The 17,213-nt window shown below is 44.0% G+C and overlaps 3 protein-coding genes and 1 pseudogene across 3 annotated transcripts; all 4 read left to right on the top strand.

Annotated features, from left to right (window-relative positions):
• The first annotated feature begins 680 nt into the window (after positions 1 to 680).
• LOC101760971 (expansin-A31) lies at positions 681 to 1,852 on the top strand. Its single transcript, XM_004986501.2, has 2 exons — positions 681 to 902; positions 1,011 to 1,852. Exons 1-2 carry the CDS (start codon positions 776 to 778, stop codon positions 1,640 to 1,642), a joined length of 759 nt encoding a protein of 252 aa, XP_004986558.1. The 5' UTR covers positions 681 to 775; the 3' UTR covers positions 1,643 to 1,852.
• Positions 1,853 to 5,338: 3,486 nt separating this feature from the next.
• LOC101760561 lies at positions 5,339 to 6,366 on the top strand (annotated as a pseudogene).
• A 3,508-nt stretch (positions 6,367 to 9,874) lies between these two features.
• On the top strand, positions 9,875 to 11,016 carry LOC101760151 (expansin-A31). The gene is made up of 2 exons (XM_004986500.2): positions 9,875 to 10,027; positions 10,140 to 11,016. The coding sequence occupies exons 1-2, from the start codon at positions 9,910 to 9,912 to the stop codon at positions 10,769 to 10,771; spliced, it is 750 nt and encodes a 249-aa protein (XP_004986557.1). The 5' UTR covers positions 9,875 to 9,909; the 3' UTR covers positions 10,772 to 11,016.
• A 3,384-nt stretch (positions 11,017 to 14,400) lies between these two features.
• On the top strand, positions 14,401 to 15,639 carry LOC101757025 (expansin-A31). The gene is made up of 2 exons (XM_004982974.2): positions 14,401 to 14,626; positions 14,735 to 15,639. The coding sequence occupies exons 1-2, from the start codon at positions 14,503 to 14,505 to the stop codon at positions 15,367 to 15,369; spliced, it is 759 nt and encodes a 252-aa protein (XP_004983031.1). The 5' UTR covers positions 14,401 to 14,502; the 3' UTR covers positions 15,370 to 15,639.
• The last annotated feature ends 1,574 nt before the right edge of the window (positions 15,640 to 17,213 follow it).

The raw sequence follows: 17,213 nt of genomic DNA, 5'->3' as shown, positions 1-17,213 counted from the left end.
TACTGCTCCTTGGCGGGATGGTGATGGTGGATCTGAGCTGGCGTGGCGCAGGTGGTTGCGGGGCAGGCGGCGGGATGAAGGCGGTCGCCCCCCGCCTTACCACTTCCGCGTAGGTTGGGACCGGATCTGGCGTGGGCGGGACGACGAGATCCTCCCAAGATCCGGCCCGGCGAGTGCGAGGCGGCGGGGGAGGAGGGGTTTCTCGCCAGTAGAGAGGCGAGCAGGGTAGGGGCGGATGGGATCGGCCGGCGGGAGCAGGAGTCGGAAGATCCAGATCTGGATCGGGGGAGCGTGATTGGGAAAAGGGGGGGGGGGGCTGGACGCGAGAGGCAACGGGGGTGGAGCGGCTCGTGGGGTATGGCCAAGGACGCGGTCAGTCTGTCGGCGGAGGAGCTTGGGCGGCGCCGCCGGGGCTAGCGGCGCCGGCGAGGGGTGGCGGAACGGCGGGATGCGGGGGCGGGGGCGGGGGTGGGACATTGCAATTCTTCTTGCCGCAAGGTGACGATGAGAAGGCGCATTTCTTAGAAGAGCTGGAAGCAATACGTGATGCATGGTTAGTTGATAGTTCGTTGCCGCGCAAATCTTCTTGACAAAACAAGTTAGCACCTCCTCTTCCTCCCCTATTTAAGCAAAGGGTATCCACAACGCCATGAATCTCATCCCAGAAGCTCGAAGAGACAGTTAACCTCGATCACCCAGCCACCTTACAACACGCACATTGACTTCCAGCTCGTTCGTTCTCTGGACCTAGCTGGCTAGCTCTGCATTGACACCCATGGCAATGACCAAGTCCCTGATCTTACTATGCGCAGTCCTCGCGGCGTGCCTCGCAATAGCCGCAGCTGGCTGGTCTCCTGGCACCGCCACGTTCTACGGCGGCGCTGATGGCTCCGGCACAATGGGTAAGATTTTCCGTGCATGCATAATGCATTTCCGTACACGAACAATCTACACAATTTCCTATAGCTTCGGACGTTGATGTCGCTAATATATGCGTTTGTATGTCTCAGGCGGCGCGTGCGGGTACGACAACCTCTACAACGCCGGGTACGGCGTCAACAACGCGGCTCTGAGCACGACGCTGTTCAACGACGGCGCGTCGTGCGGCCAGTGCTACAAGATCACGTGCGACCGATCACGCCCAGGCGGCCGGTACTGCAAGCCCGGCAACAGCATCACCGTCACGGCCACCAACCTGTGCCCGCCCAACTACGCGCTGCCCAACGGCGGCTGGTGCGGCCCGGGGCGCCCCCACTTCGACATGTCGCAGCCGGCGTGGGAGCACATCGGTGTCTACCAGGCCGGCATCGTCCCGGTCCTGTACCAGCAGGTCAAGTGCTCGCGCAGCGGTGGGGTGCGCTTCAGCATCGCCGGCTCCGACTACTTCCTGCTCGTCAACATCCAGAACCTCGCCGGCAGTGGCTCCGTGGCCGCAGCCTTGGTCAAGGGCGACAAGACGGGCTGGATCCATATGTCCAGGAACTGGGGCGCCAACTGGCAGGCGCTCTCTGGGCTCGTCGGCCAGAGGCTCAGCTTCGCCGTGACCAGCACCGGTGGGCAGTACATTCAGTTCCTTAACGTCGTGCCGAGCTGGTGGCAGTTCGGCATGGCCTTCTCCACCAATCTGAATTTCGTCCACTAGCTACAAACCGTGGAATTCTCTCTCCCTTTGCCATTTCGTGCCGCTCCATCGAATGGCGAGTGCGTGCTCTTGATTTTGAAGGAGCTTTACGCACTTGTGCTATTGCATCCTAGTTGGCCACCTGACTGGCATATCTCCTACGTGATGCTCCGACTGCAGGAGGAAATGGCAAGGGTCTTTGGAGGTAGAAGGAATGTCAAATAGATCGTATTAAGGCTTGCCTTTGTTTCTCAATTCTGTAGATACCACATGTCATGATTTTATAGAACAAGAATGTGCACTGCATATGTTTTATTAACAGAGTTTTACAAGTGACGTTCAGGGCACTGTTATTTAGTTAAAAAATGAACTAATTTGCTTATCCGAAATATTATTTACTTCCTCCGTCCCAAATTGTAAGTCATTCCAAGAATCTTGGAGAGTCAAAGTATTTCAAGTTTGACCAAATTTATATGATAATATAATAACATTTATGATGTCAACTAAGTATCATTAGATTCTTTATCAATTATATTTCATAGTATATCTATTTGATGTCATAAATCTTTATATTTTTCTCTATAATTTTGGTCAAACTTGAGATGCTTTGACTCTCCAAGATTCTTGGAATGACTTACAATTTGGGACGGAGGGAGTATTTGAGAATGGAGGAAGTATAGTCTAGGAGAAAGAATTATTGTTTAGTATGTAAACAATCTGCGGTAACAGGAAGCTTTCTTGTCTAAGCAACTGAAACCGGCTCTGAACCAACATTGAACCAGTGATTTTCCTCTACAATCAGATAGCTGCGCCAGGGTGGCTGGCATACGACGCCACATGGTAGTGTGAACGGGAAAAGTCAAAATGAACTTTTCCATCTTATAATTCCGGGATTTGCTTTCTTCTGGTCCTCTCTAGATTGGGGAAAGGAAAAGAAGCAAGAAAAGCGTATAGCTCTAGCTAGGAGATCAAATTGCTCAGATAGTCAGATCGACAAATTCTAATATAGCACAAGAAAGACACAGCATAAGTGGATGAGAACCTTAATAAAAATGTTGGTTGCTTTGTTTCAGAGAATCCAAGAATATAACTAAACACCCTAATTTCTGTTTCCAATGTTCAATATGATCTGAATTTGTTATAAAAAATATGATCTGAATTTAGTTCCGTTTGAAAATAAGGGCCCAGGATAGTATGAGCAGTCCTGCAAACAACTGTGGTCGTTGGGTTTTTATAATTAGTCTGTCATGCTTTATGTTCTTGATTATACTTGTCATTTGCCTGTGTGTTAAAAAAAAGAGTTCGACATGATAAAATGAGAGTTGTATGAATCACAAGAATGCATCCAAATCAAAACAATCTCAGGCGAAAGGAAAAAACCTAACATTATTTGAGAAGAAACGTTTGCCATTTATGTTGATAAAATGTCAAGTGTGTTTTCACTTCATGGACTCCCAATATTTGTAGGGATAAATGGTGGTAACAAAGAGACATTACAGGATGAAAATATTTTTATGAGGAAGTAAGGTTTTGCTTTGTGTTCTACTCTGGGATTAATCACGATGGTATATGGGTCCATATCATACACCTTCTGTCTTCTTTGAGGAATATGAAAAAAGTGGTTTGGATTATGGTGAGTGTTCGATCTTGGGAACGAATGCAGCAGGTTCTAAACATGAGACCATGCTTCTATGTTTTTCCCTTTGAACAAAACATGACCCCACATCTTTTTACAATAATGGATATTACTTTCCAGTTTCCTTTAGTTGGATATGAGAACAGCATATGCTACAGAAATGTACCTAATTAACCACGTAATTTTGATGACCTGTGCTATTATAATCCAATTTCACTTGAAATTTTAGCTAAAGTTTAGATTAGTTTGGAGATGTAACGTTAGATAGGCGATGATTGATCTCTTCTTTTTGTTTTTTTGCTTGATCATTTTGGGCACCCAAGACAAGAAGAATATACTGATCGGTGAATCAATCATCCCAACTGTAAATCTGCAAGTCAATGCTTAATTTTGCAACGATAATGAGCTTTCCATCGTTGAATTGACAACGGTCATGTACATATAGCCTTACATCACAAAGGCCATCTAGAGGCATTACATTATAAAGCGCATTGTACCTATGTGCATCATTGGACAAAGTCCATTTTTGGATCTAAGAAGCCTGGAATTTTCTCTCAAACAGCTCAACTAATGTAGCTTGTTACATTAGCCAAGTACTGAACCAATCATGTGCAATAACTACTTAGTTAGACTAAGTGATAGCATCACATGCTTCTGTTTTCCACCTAGCCCAAAGAAGGGATATCTACAATCTGACGAAACATTTTATATATCCATGTAAATGCCCTTAAATAAGTAGGAGAGAGGGACCGGGTTCACAAAATAAAAAAATAAAGAGTGGCTAGATGTATGAGTTTAATTTATAGGTTTTCCCTTCTCATGGGATGTTGTTTAGCATAAAACCCGGGCCATGTGTCAAATAGTAGGGAATCTTCACGGCTATTCTTCAATTTGGCCTAAACTACTATTTAAACCAGGACCGTAAAAGGTGCTAAGGTGGTTGGGACACTAAAGAAAACATCTTGTGAATCATGTCAAAATAATTCGCTTCAAACAAGCCTCTAATGATGTTTCTATTTTTTCTTTGCCTCCCTTTTTCTGTTTTTATTTTTATAGTAACGGTTAAGTTCATTTCAATTAAGATAGTTCTAATGAATTTGGATATTTGGAAAGTACCGCACAAATATAAATAGGAGCACACTCTGCAACCTAACCAACCATGCAATAATTTGTACGACTTCGAGTACTATAATCAACCACTATTTGAGCTAAGGTAGTTTAGATTGGGTGGAAATGATGGACTAGTTAAGCTTTGCATGTCCATTTTAGATGAACAAAACAAGTTGGTAAGGATCATTACAATGTGCAACCGTCCAAGCCAATACTAAGATATTGCAATGTTAACTTGCCATTGTTGGATTGAACAAGGCATCGCCCCATATTGCGTTGTTACATGATCACAAAGATTACCTAGAGGCACAGTTTTGGAAGTAAATGAAGGTGAGAAATAGTCCTTCAAATATTCTGGAATCCATATATTAGACCTTGTCATCGTAAAGAAAATTAATAATGGCGACAACATATATCTCTAAATTCTCAACCCGTCAACATGGCGTGCTGAATCCAATTCATGCTTTGGATCGATGCTTGACCTTTGGATTCATAGAGAACATGCACCGGTGAGGGTCGAAACTTTCAACTAATGCAGGACCTCAAAAAAGAAAGAAAGAGAAACTTTCAACTAACGTAGATGCAACTCCAGTTGGTTGAGTTTGTTGCCACGCGAATTTTCTTGAAAGAGGTAGCTAATTTAGACCAATTAACATATGAAAACGGTTGATTAAGGTCAGCATCAATGATTAGTTCCATTCCAACGCCAAAGTCAGAGGCCTTGGTGCCAAGCATGCCCGTCCGTGATGCATCATCGCCTGTGCTTCAATGCAACACGGATTTTCTATGTTCTGATGAGTAGCTTCTGTCAACAAGGCAAAGATCCGACAATCATTCCCCTAGTCCATCGTACCTATCGTGATTAATAAAACCGTCTACGACCTTCCGTAAGCCTTTCATAACTCTGGCCTCCCTCTATATTTAAGCAATCGTATCCAGACGCCATGCATCATCCCTAACATCCTCTGCTCTTCTCGTCCTTACCTTACAAACACACCTCACTCCCATCTCGTCCCCGTCCACGGCAATGGCCAATTCCCTGATGCTGTGCACGGTGGTTGCGGCGTGCCTCGCACTTGCCGCCGCCGATTGGTCTCCAGGCACCGCCACATTCTACGGCGGAGTCGATGGCTCCGGCACTATGGGTAAGCGTCCACCTATTCCATTCCGGTACAACTTTACAAGAGCCAGCCAGCTCAAGAACTATATCAACACATTGCTACGTTCGAACAAGCACTACCGAATTACGTTGCCTCTAATAATGCATGGATGTCCATGATGAATTGATGATGCACAGGAGGCGCGTGCGGGTACGACAACCTGTACAACGCCGGGTACGGCGTCAACAACGCGGCTCTGAGCACGACGCTGTTCAACGACGGCGCGTCGTGCGGCCAGTGCTACCTCATCACGTGCGACGGGTCGCGCCCGGGCGGCCAGTAGTGCAAGCCCGGCAACAGTATCACCGTCTCAGCCACTGCACCAACTTGTGCCCGCCCAACTACGCGCTGCCCAACGGCGGCTGGTGCGGCCCGGGGCGCCCCCACTTCGACATGTCGCAGCCAGCGTGGGAGCAGGCATCGTCCCCGTCCTCTACCAGCGGGTCCAGTGCTCGCGCACCGGCGGCGTGCGGTTCAGCATGGCCGGCTCCAACTACTTCTTGCTCGTTAACATCCAGAACCTCGGCGGCAGCGGCTCCGTGGGAGCCGCCTGGGTCAAGGGCGACAGGACGGGCTGGATCCAGATGTCAAGGAACTGGGGCGCCAACTGGCAGGCGCTCGCCGGGCTCGTCGGCCAGGGTCTCAGTTTCGCCGTGACCAGCACCGGTGGGCAGTACATTCAGTTCCTCAACGTCGTGCCCGGCTGGTGGCAGTTTGGCATGGCCTTCTCCACTAACCAGAACTTCGTGTACTAGTGAAAACGTGCAAGTAGTGGTAGAGTGCGTGCTCACTCGAGACGGTGTGTGTGTTCTTCATTTGGTGGAGCTATATGCACTTCCTGTTTTATTCAACACCGTAGATATGATGTTAGGATATTATATACAGTTATTGGCTTTATTTTGTTCTAACATATGTGATGATATTATATACGGTTCGGTATATATAAACACTAAATTTAATGTTCTCTCTCAACACAATATTGTTGGCTTGCAAATTTGAATTGTGGATATTAATACATTATAGAGTCGTTAGGCCAAGATTTTGAACCTTATAATAATTAGCTTCAATCGTCTAGCTATACTGAAGGAGGCCTATGTCAGGTTACTTTATGTCATCATATAGTATTGTCTTTCTTTTCTATTTGATGTTTTCACTTTTTGTGGTTGTTGAGACAAAAAAAATACCTTGATCATTACATTTTTATTATAATTTTATTTCAATATCTACAATAATCAATTCAGAATTATGAAAGCATTTATAAAATTAGATCTAGTAATACAATCTTTATAAAACAAATATATATGTGCGGACATATTGTCAACGTAGATTCTAGACACCGGGTGAAAGGAGGCGGACGCAAGTCGTTTGGGAAAACCTAATAATTTATTGCCGTTCCTAATATTTGTAACTCTCACATTATAACAAAGATCTCAGTGGAGCTCATGGTTTTCTTCCACAATCACTTCACCATAACTCTTTACCGATGGACGATAAAGTTTATATTGCAGTGTGCAATGTTAGTCAGTGCAATGTTAGTCAGGGGAGCTCCAACCTTAGTGTTGAAAGTTTTTATTGCAGTCCTTATTTCGGCTTATCTCATTCCCCTCTACTTTAGTCTAGATGTTTAGCTTGTTTCTTTAATTAAAATTGTAATGTAACTCTGAAACATCACGTTTCTTTTGTTGTCTTGAGATTTGTTAGAAGGGTGATCTTGGATGCTAGTAGAGTATTACCATGGTCTAAAATTACTGGTCCACTTTTTTCTCTATATTTGTCATTGATGCATTTTGTGATTAAGATTAATTATTTAATCTTAATTAGCTTGATCGTCGCAAATGATATATTTATAAAGATTATAAGTGAGTTAGGAATTTGATTGATTATTTTGGATGAACCTTAAGTAGTAATCGATGAATCAAACTAATCATTACAATGTTGAGGTCAATACTTTGATGTTGCAATAATCGTATATATATATATGATTGTGACTGATATATGTGAATAGGTTGGGCTTTTGTATTACATTACATCCAAAAAGGTATTTAAAACCATAATATGCCTAATCGTTATTATTAATTTCATAACAAAAAACACATTTTAGAACTAAAATTGCTTTAGTTTTATTTCTCCAATGTGTACACCCCTTGAGAGTTGAGATTCATTATGGAGAACTGTGGACACTATGTTCAAAAGAAGTGAGTTCAATGAAAGATTGAGGTAAAACACTAAATTATTCATGGGTCCCAAATAGCCTCTTATGGACAAATAAAACACTAAGAAAATTTATAATTGGTTTGGATTAGTTACAACTGGCACATTTTAACTGGCACCTCAGTTCTTATTTAGTGATTTTCTTAAACAGTGAATAAGTGAATCATAGGATATTTCTCCTCTATTCCAATCCTGCAGAGGGATACATTTAATTATGGTTTACGTAAGGAAAACAAATATTAAACAACTATCCTGACTCCTATTGTAATTAATATCACTCTGAATGATACATCACGTTTTTGTTCAATTGTTTGACTTTAAATTTATGTGCAAGACTAGGTTTCAATTGATGTAGAAGGAATTCGTATTAGTTGATTGGCCATTGCAGCTTGCATTAATCTTCTATAACAGAATTAGGTTGCTAATTTCGACTACTTAGCATTTATTAAGATAATGAAAATGTCATAGTCTAGAATCCTTTGGGTTAGGGGCATGATGGCTGTGCCTGCAGTCCGTTACTCCGGTGATATGCATGATTGATGCATTGGCATGCATATGTTTCGATGGAACACGGAATTCCTTCATGTGTTCTATCAATAGCTTCTTGCACACTGATTATCAACCACATCATTCATATAACCCCTAGCCCACATCTCTCTTCTATGATTATTATACACGATTTTTGGTTGGTTTAACCACTTTGCTTGATACTGTCCAATTTGGAGTAGCCATCGTCTTTCATTGACAAAACCAACTAAGATAGTCTAGTCAGGTGGAAATGATGAGTCAAACGGGTGCTCCTTGATCATTTTGGATGAATAAAACCAAAAGAATTTAGGTTGTTACATCAATCATTGCAATGTGCAAGTCAACGCTTTGATGTTGCGATATATATTTGTACTTGTGATCTTTTGATTGAACAAGGTCATCAGAGAGACTATCAAGAGTCGTGTTACATTCCATTGCGTGTTTACCTAAATACATCACTAGTCACCTAAAAAAGGTACGTACATTATTAATTCTAAAACAACAGCAGAACCAATCATTTGCCTTAGTTACATTAACATATAAGATCCCATATTATGTTCCAATTATCACAAGAAAAACCAAGGGAGATCAACACTCTGACACAAGATGTTACATACACCTTCACATGTCTGATCTATTGTCCACCCTTGCAGAGAATTTCCCTTCTCGTGAAAGATCAGAAATATAGGCCCTGTGTTTAAAGGTAGGGAATATAGGAAGTTCAGATGAAACAGCAAATTAATGAATCATTTCAAATTCGTGGATTACAAACAAAGTTCCCGTGCTTGAATTTGAACATTTTTTTTTCATAGTGATGATTGAGTTCGTTGAAACTACATTCTCTAGATAGGTTTTTAGGCCAAGTCCTTTGTTGAAATATTTCAGAAGCCATATATATAAAGTTACTAAGTTAAAGAAAATTTATGGGCCCCTGGTACGACGTCAAACGTTCCTAACCGATATGGAGTTACAACTGGCACGTTTGACCTTATTTATGAATAAGTGAGTTTCTCACCCATGAATTAGTGATCCGTTTAATCTTTCTCCATTATTCGTGTCCTGCGAGGGTTAGTTCAAAGTTTATATCATAGTATAGGAAAACTAATGTTTAAACAACTGTCCAACTAATCTCACTTCGAATGAACTGATCAGACGTTACTGTTCGGCGGTTGCACCACATTCATGCCCAGGACTTGGCTTCAACTAATAAGGTGGAAGGAATTTGTGTTAGTTGCTCGTTCGTTGCCGCGCGAATCGTCTTGACGGAGGCAGCTACAACACTACTTACACTACGTATACCCAGCATGTTTTTATATAGGGAGACGATAAAAATACTACTCGCCGCCAACATCCATGATTAGCTCGTTCCAACGCAATTTTCAGAGGCCCTCGAGCCTAGGTAGTTCGTACGCATGCATGTCCTTCCACACGGAACACGGATTTTCGTTCTTTGATTAGCTTCTGACACAAGGCATGACAATCATTCCCCTAATCCCCCAGCTGTAGTGATTAATTAGTAGCTAGCTAGCCTCCTGCCTCCCCTTCCCTATTTAAGCAACGGCGATCCCTAGTACCTTGCATCTCATCCCAGAGCTCAAAGTTAACCAAACAAAACCCTCACTGCCATCTCGTGCTCCACAGGAATGGCCAAGTCCCTGATCTTGTGCACAGCGCTCGCGGCGTGCCTGACGATTGCCGCCGCCGACTGGTCTCAAGGCACCGCCACGTTCTACGGCGGACCCGACGGTTCCGACACCATGGGTAAGCTTACTGATGTGTTGCATTTTGGTGCAAGAGCATTCTTGCAAACTGCACACTTACGTGCTGATGGCGTCGGCCGTCGCTAATGCATGCGTATGTTTGATGTATACAGGCGGCGCTTGCGGTTACGAGAACCTGTACAACGCCGGGTACGGCATCAACAACGCGGCGCTGAGCGAGACGCTGTTCAAGGATGGCGCGTCGTGCGGGCAGTGCTACCTCATCATCTGCGACGGGTCACGCCCGGGCGGCCAGTACTGCAAGCACGGCACGGCGATCACCATCACGGCCACCAACCTGTGCCCGGCCAACTACGCGCTGCCCAACGGCGGTTGGTGCGGCCCGGGGCGCCCCCACTTCGACATGTCGCAGCCGGCGTGGGAGAACATCGGCGTCTACCAGGCCGGCATCATCCCCATCGTCTACCAGCAGGTCAAGTGCTGGCGCAACGGTGGCGTGCGCTTCAGCATCGCCGGGTTCAACTACTTCCTCCTCGTCAACATCCAGAACCTGGCCGGCAGCGGCTCCGTAGGCGCAGCCTGGATCAAGGGCGACAACACTGGGTGGATCCAGATGTCCAGGAACTGGGGCACCAACTGGCATGCGCTCTCCGGACTAGTCGGCCAGGGGCTTAGCTTCGCCGTGACCAGCACCGGTGGGCAGTACATTCAGTTCCTTAACGTCGTGCCAGGATGGTGGCAGTTCGGCCAGACCTACAACACATACCAGAACTTCGACTACTGAAAACTTACAGGTAGCAGAGTGAGATCGATCCTCGTTATATAGCCATCTATTGTGGTTCAAATTCGGTCGTATGTAGGGTGTGTTGTATCTCTCCTACGTGGCCTCAGAACTGCATGTGTAAATGGCAGGGAGGATGAAGAAGGGATCCCACCCAGACCTTTAAGGCCCTCCTCAAAATTTTAATTCCTCCTGTAGTTACAACACTTTTTTTTTGAGAATTATGCTTTTCAACACTGTACATCGAACTATAAGTTCTGTAGTGTGTTATGTGGCGACTTCCAAATTTTTGTGGTCAATACATATTATACTGTCGTATCTGGATAGATTTCTATCCATTATTATAGGGATATAAGCTTGAGTTGCTCCACCGAAGACCGAACACATAAGCCCTAGGCCAGATTAAACATTTTGGATAAAGCAACAACCAAGAATCATGAGAAGTCTGAAGTGTTAAGCATCTTTTGGATAAAGTGAGGATCGAAAATGAAGATAAGTTTTATGCATGTGTGTTCACCACATTAGAGGGTTGGGCTTCTTTCTATCATTTAGGCTGCAGGGTGTTGCAGCTTGGGATAGGGCTTTCTGTTGATTAAAAAGATTACCAGAAAGATCCTCAAAATGGTCCGATCGATCAATGCTATAGTTCAAAACAGTTATACTGCCAGTTTGACCGGCAGTAATAATTATATAATCCATGATCAGCACTGCCGGTGCAATCATAGTCATAACATGAGCCCTCAGTTATATTTCATAAATCAGGGCAAAAAAAGGAAACGGTCAGTGATAGTAGTTGATCAAAAATCATGCGAACGATCGAGCATCATTGCAAGTCACGCGATTTTTTTACACAAAATATGTGCCCGTGAGGTCCACATATGGGATCAAATCATCAAATTCAAAACCATAATCTCTAGCCACGTGCATTACCTCCTTTTCCATCCCAACTCTACTTCATTGTTAATAGCAATAAGGCTTTAGATGATTAATTCCAGTCCAATATAAGTTATACTTGATTATAATGTTTCCCTAACAAAGACAAACATCAGGCTAACCCTTTTGGATAAAGCAAGAACTGAGTTCAACATGGTGACACACATCGTGCATGCATTTAAGTTTGCATTTCTCTATTAACAACAACAGAAATGGGTAACTTACAATCATATATATAGTGGTTTAGTTTGAGATATTTTTTTAATGACAGATATAGACAGTTTAGATGCAGATTTGGTGGAAACATTATTTTAGATGCAAATTTATGGGGTTACTTTAAATTAATATTTTTAATGCCATAGGTGAGTAATTTCGGTAAAAATTTGGGAGTTACTTTAGGTTATTTGTCATAATGTCAGAGTTGGATAAATTTTTATATGAATTTAGATTGTTATTTTAAACTATTTTCATAATGGAACTGGTGGGTAATTGTTTGCAAAACATAATACATGGTTATTATTCATTGATGATTAGAGCCTGCCATGATTAATGTTCGGATGTTTTTATTTTTGTAGGAATTTCTGATATTTATCCTTCTTTTCTAGCGCGCCTCGTGAGAATTAACACCTCCAATTAGTAATGGTAATATTATAGATTGATTGTCCATGATCATTTTGTTAATCAATATGTTCTATAGAATCGTACGCCAAAGTGAGTTAATCTGTGCTAGGACATAAGCCAATGTGGCCATGGCGGCCCCATCAAGGACCATTTCACAAGCATCACCTCATGTTGGGATTTATCTCCACACCACGGCGGCATGAGGTAGCTAGGTTTCGCTACTTGAACCATCCCGTGTTACTTGATCATTTCCGATTGGTTTGACTGCATAGCTGCCTGTGTAATTTGGATTGTCTTCTACGTTTAATGATGAATTCATATAAGCTGGCTAGTTTAGATTGGGGCGGAGATGACGAGTTAGTTAATCATTGTGGTTGAACAATTAAGAGCCTATGAATTTTGGTTCAGGAATGAATTAACCATTCAATGTGAAAAGTCAATTCTTGGATGATGATGCAAACATCATGTGCTTTGTAATCATTTGATTGAACAGGGGATTCTGTACACAAAAGACAACAATATATAAATACGGCATCACAAAATGCATTGCGCCTGAGATCATACTTATATAAAAACCAAAAGGCATTGTCAGAGGGGATTGTTGGATCGACTTCTCTCCAGTGTAGATTGTTTATTTAGCAACTGAATCAATCATGTGCCTTAACTGCCAAGTTAGACTAACTGATACAATCATGTGCCTATGTTTTCACTTATGACAGAAAAAATAAGGAAGATCAACAATGTCGCACAGCATGATGCATACATGGGTTTGCTTTTCACACCTAAAGAAAAGTATGAGTTAGTTCGTCAGAAAAACACTGTGATAGTTCCTTTGATTGTGGATACAACTAAACGAAGTCTCTCTAGTTTGTTAGGGGTATAACATGCAACCGATTTCTACCTAACTGTGTAATCCGGAGACTTGACCAGGTATAATCCAACACTATTTGATACTTTCCGCTAAGCTAGTTTAGATCGAGTGGAGATGATGATGCGTTAGTTAGGGACGCTGCCTGATCATTTTGGACAACCAAACGAGAAGAATTGGACTGGTAAATCAATTATTGGACTGCGTGGAAGTCAAATCGTGGATGTTGCATTATTGAATAGCGGTTGGGTATCGCATCGCACCGCAAAAAAGTTAATAGGAACTATTACATCAAAGAGGCTTGGATTAAGTGCTGAAACAATCATGAGCTTTAGTTACCAAGTTGGGGTACTAACCTGTACGATCATGTGCTACTGTTTTCCACTTACCCAAGAGAAATCAAGGGAGAGATCCGGAATCTGACACATGTAATGGTTTCCACACACACAGAGAGAGATTAGTGAGAACACTACAATGCAAAGATCTCACGTGAGAAGTTCAGCACAGGAGCTTTGTTTTTCTGTCTTACAGCGATGCCGCTGCTAGAGTTTGGTGAACCTGTGATATGTGAATATGTGATATCCCCTTGTGAAATGCTGCTAGAAATCTTGCCACGTAGTACATTCAAACTTCACAACTGACATTACACTTGGCACATTGGTAGTGCTGGCAAGGCAAACCAGATAATAAATTGGTGAATTTTACAGCTACAACCATCTTTCTCCAACGAGTTTCAGGCTTAGTTGTCTCACATGATAGTGAACATTCAAATAACTTGTTGCTTGTAATAAACAACGTTTTGATCGGTTGCTCAATCGATTTCAGAACAATCTGAAACAGTGTCAAACTATATGTGGAAGGAATACTGGTTAGTTGAGTTCGTTGCTCGCGAATCTTCTTGACGGAGACGGAGGAATTAAAACATGAAAAAAATATACGTATAATTAAGGCGTTCATCCATGATTAACTCCAACGCCAAAGTCAGAGGCCTTGGAGCTTATTAGCATCCAGATAATGCACCGTACGTCCGGATGCATGTGCTTAGATGGAATCGAACACGGATTTCCTACGACCGGCTGAAACACGGCAAGACCATTATTCCCCTGTTGTGACTAATATACTCTTGCTCTCCTTGGGTTAGCCGCCCGCCTCATTCCATCCCTATTTAAGCAACGGCCTCCTCGAGCCATGCATCTCATCCGATCCCACAAGCTCAAAAACAATTAGCATCCAACCTCCATTGCCCAGCTTCCTCGTCTGCTCCCATTTCCATCTCCTCTGCAGCTCTACCTGTGCATTGGCGTTGGCGTCCATGGATATCGCCAAGTCCCTGATCTTGTGCACAGTCCTTGCGGCGTGCCTCGCGCTCGCCGCGGCCCAGGGCTCTCCCGGCACCGCCACGTTCTACGGTGGACCCGACGGCTCCGGCACCATGGGTAAGCTGCCTTGCATGCATCACATTTCGCTACAAGCTAGAAAGATCTGCATAGATGCACATTTTGCTTACTCGGCACGCACTGATGATCCAATGCATACGTGTGTAGGTGGCGCCTGCGGGTACGACAACCTCTACAACGCCGGGTACGGCGTGCTCAACGCGGCGCTGAGCCAGACGCTGTTCAACGACGGCGCGTCATGCGGGCAGTGCTACACCATCACCTGCGACAGATCACGCACCGGCGGACAGTACTGCAAGCCCGGCAACAGCATCACCGTCACGGCCACCAACCTCTGCCCGGCCAACTACGCCCTGCCCAACGGCGGCTGGTGCGGCCCGGGGCGCCCTCACTTCGACATGTCGCAGCCGGCGTGGGAGAACATCGGAATCTACCAGGCCGGCGTCATCCCTGTCCTGTACCAGCAGGTCAAGTGCTCCCGCAGCGGCGGCGTGCGCTTCAGCCTCGCCGGCTCCAACTACTTCCTCCTCGTCAACATCCAGAACCTCGCCGGAAGTGGCTCCGTGGGAGCCGCCTGGGTCAAGGGCGACAAAACGGGGTGGATCCAGATGTCCAGGAACTGGGGCGCCAACTGGCAGGCGCTCGCCGGGCTCGTCGGCCAGGGTCTCAGCTTCGCCGTGACCAGCACCGGCGGGCAGTACATTCAGTTCCTCAACATCGTGCCGGCGTGGTGGCAGTTCGGCCAGACCTTCTCCAACAACTACCAGAATTTCGCCTACTGAAACTTTCAAGCAGGAGAGATCGAGCGCTTGGTCTCATTGGCCATTTCTTGCAATTCGGTCGTATGGCGAGTACGCTCGTGATTTTGACGGAGCTTGCTCAACTTGCCATTGCATTCTTGTTGATGACCGCCTGGCTCCGACTGCACACTGCAGGAGAAAACGGCTGGCATACGTGGATTATTTACCCTACACTGTAGATACAGCATATTATGCTATTGTGTACTTGACATCTTGATATACATACATACTAAATTTAAATCTGTTTCCGCACTATAATAGACTTCCAAACTTGAGTAGTACGTGGATGTGTTAGTATAGCGTCGTCTTTCCATGGTTTTGAGCCATTACATTCTTGCAATCATAGGCTCGAATCTCCCGGTTAAATAAGCAAGCCGTTGGTCAGGGTGCAAGGTTCCATTGCGTGATTTCAAATAGTGACATGTTATCTAACGATTATTGAGTTAAATGAATAAAACTAAGTTTCCCAATGAAAGATTTTCATTTTACGGTTTCATATGTTACCATATCATTTAAATATTTCATCTAAGTGACAAAAATGGGAGTTGTTGAATGTGTTTAATAAAACCCAAACCCTCTCAAAGAAGACAATAGATAAGTGACCGGTATGTGAACCCAACATTAACCGTCACTCATGAGTTAGTATTAATTAGTGACAGGTCACAACAACATCAACCGTCACATGTGACCAGGGGCAAAGCTAGCACTAAATAAAGTGACCGTGATGCACCGCTCAAGAGACTTGTATAATTTTCCAGGATTATATGGTGATTTTGAGCCTAGCTAGTGGCAAACAAATTCTTACCCTGGTGCATTGGCACCGGGCAAACTGAACATGGCGTCGCCCCTGGTTGTGGGGGAAAAAAATTATGTGCAGGAGGCCCTCCCGGTGCAGCCTTGATCTAGATGGTGGACGCGTGGACACCTAGACGATCAGACGGCACATCTCTTTTGCACTCAGCACACTCGCACGCTTGACTCCGGAACCCAGCATCTGATCTGCTAATGGCGGCACCACGTGCCTAGCCACCACACAATTGTGATGATTCTACTGCATAGAAGCCACGGAGGTCGTCTCAGCCATCACTGATGCCTCCCGATGATACCCTGCTGCAACATACCTTGCAGCCACCACTGATTGTTCAAGCACGGCTGATCATCATCCAGATAACACTTGAAGATTCTATTTTGCAACAAATCAGAAAAATTATCATTTTTTAACGCATCCATCTTCTTTTTAACGCATCCATATCTGTACAACTGTAATTTGATGACTACAATATACAGAACCTGAACTAAATGGGCATCATTTAGAAGCACGAGCAGCTACCTTTACTTATTCAAAGGCCTAGGAAAGGAGTCATAGAGATCCATTCATTGCAGAAATTTCTTCTTCACATGAACCTTAATTTCTGAAGTTTCAACATATTCAGATGATACATCCATCACAATGCATCTGTAATCTGATCACTACACTAGTCCTGCGAGGGCCGCTGACCAATTCCAACCAAAATCAGCATCTTCTAAATTGATTCAGCCTTTCTAATCAGCAGCCAATTTGTCAGCATGATCTGAAACTGAAATAGACAGTACATTTCAGTACTTGATTCTGAAAATTGGATTGACGCAATGTACTATAGTTTACTGCTAATGCAACGAAATGTTTGACAAGGGAAACAATATATCTCAAGCTACTTCTGATGATAAACTACCCAAATAAAGTATTTACATTTTGGTGGCACAAAGTCTTAAGTTGTGCAGTGATAATAAATCATGAAATTGGAGGAATTCGTGCTAACTGAATGAATGGATTAGTAGAGAACTTA

This window comes from Setaria italica, chromosome IX (genome assembly GCF_000263155.2).
Source record: "Setaria italica strain Yugu1 chromosome IX, Setaria_italica_v2.0, whole genome shotgun sequence".
Classification (NCBI taxonomy): domain Eukaryota; kingdom Viridiplantae; phylum Streptophyta; class Magnoliopsida; order Poales; family Poaceae; genus Setaria; species Setaria italica.
The sequence above is the reverse complement of the archived record's forward strand: the minus strand, read 5'-3'. Positions and strand labels throughout refer to the sequence as shown.

What these genes read in the sequence shown, in the direction of transcription:
- LOC101760971 (XM_004986501.2), top strand. Translation starts at nt 776, where the DNA reads ATGGCAATGACCAAGTCCCTGATCTTACTATGCGCAGTCCTCGCGGCG. An exon ending in TGATGGCTCCGGCACAATGG is followed by an intron (nt 903 to 1,010) that starts GTAAGATTTTCC and finishes TGTATGTCTCAG; the next exon opens with GCGGCGCGTGCGGGTACGAC.
- LOC101760151 (XM_004986500.2), top strand. Translation starts at nt 9,910, where the DNA reads ATGGCCAAGTCCCTGATCTTGTGCACAGCGCTCGCGGCGTGCCTGACG. An exon ending in CGACGGTTCCGACACCATGG is followed by an intron (nt 10,028 to 10,139) that starts GTAAGCTTACTG and finishes TGATGTATACAG; the next exon opens with GCGGCGCTTGCGGTTACGAG.
- LOC101757025 (XM_004982974.2), top strand. Translation starts at nt 14,503, where the DNA reads ATGGATATCGCCAAGTCCCTGATCTTGTGCACAGTCCTTGCGGCGTGC. An exon ending in CGACGGCTCCGGCACCATGG is followed by an intron (nt 14,627 to 14,734) that starts GTAAGCTGCCTT and finishes ATACGTGTGTAG; the next exon opens with GTGGCGCCTGCGGGTACGAC.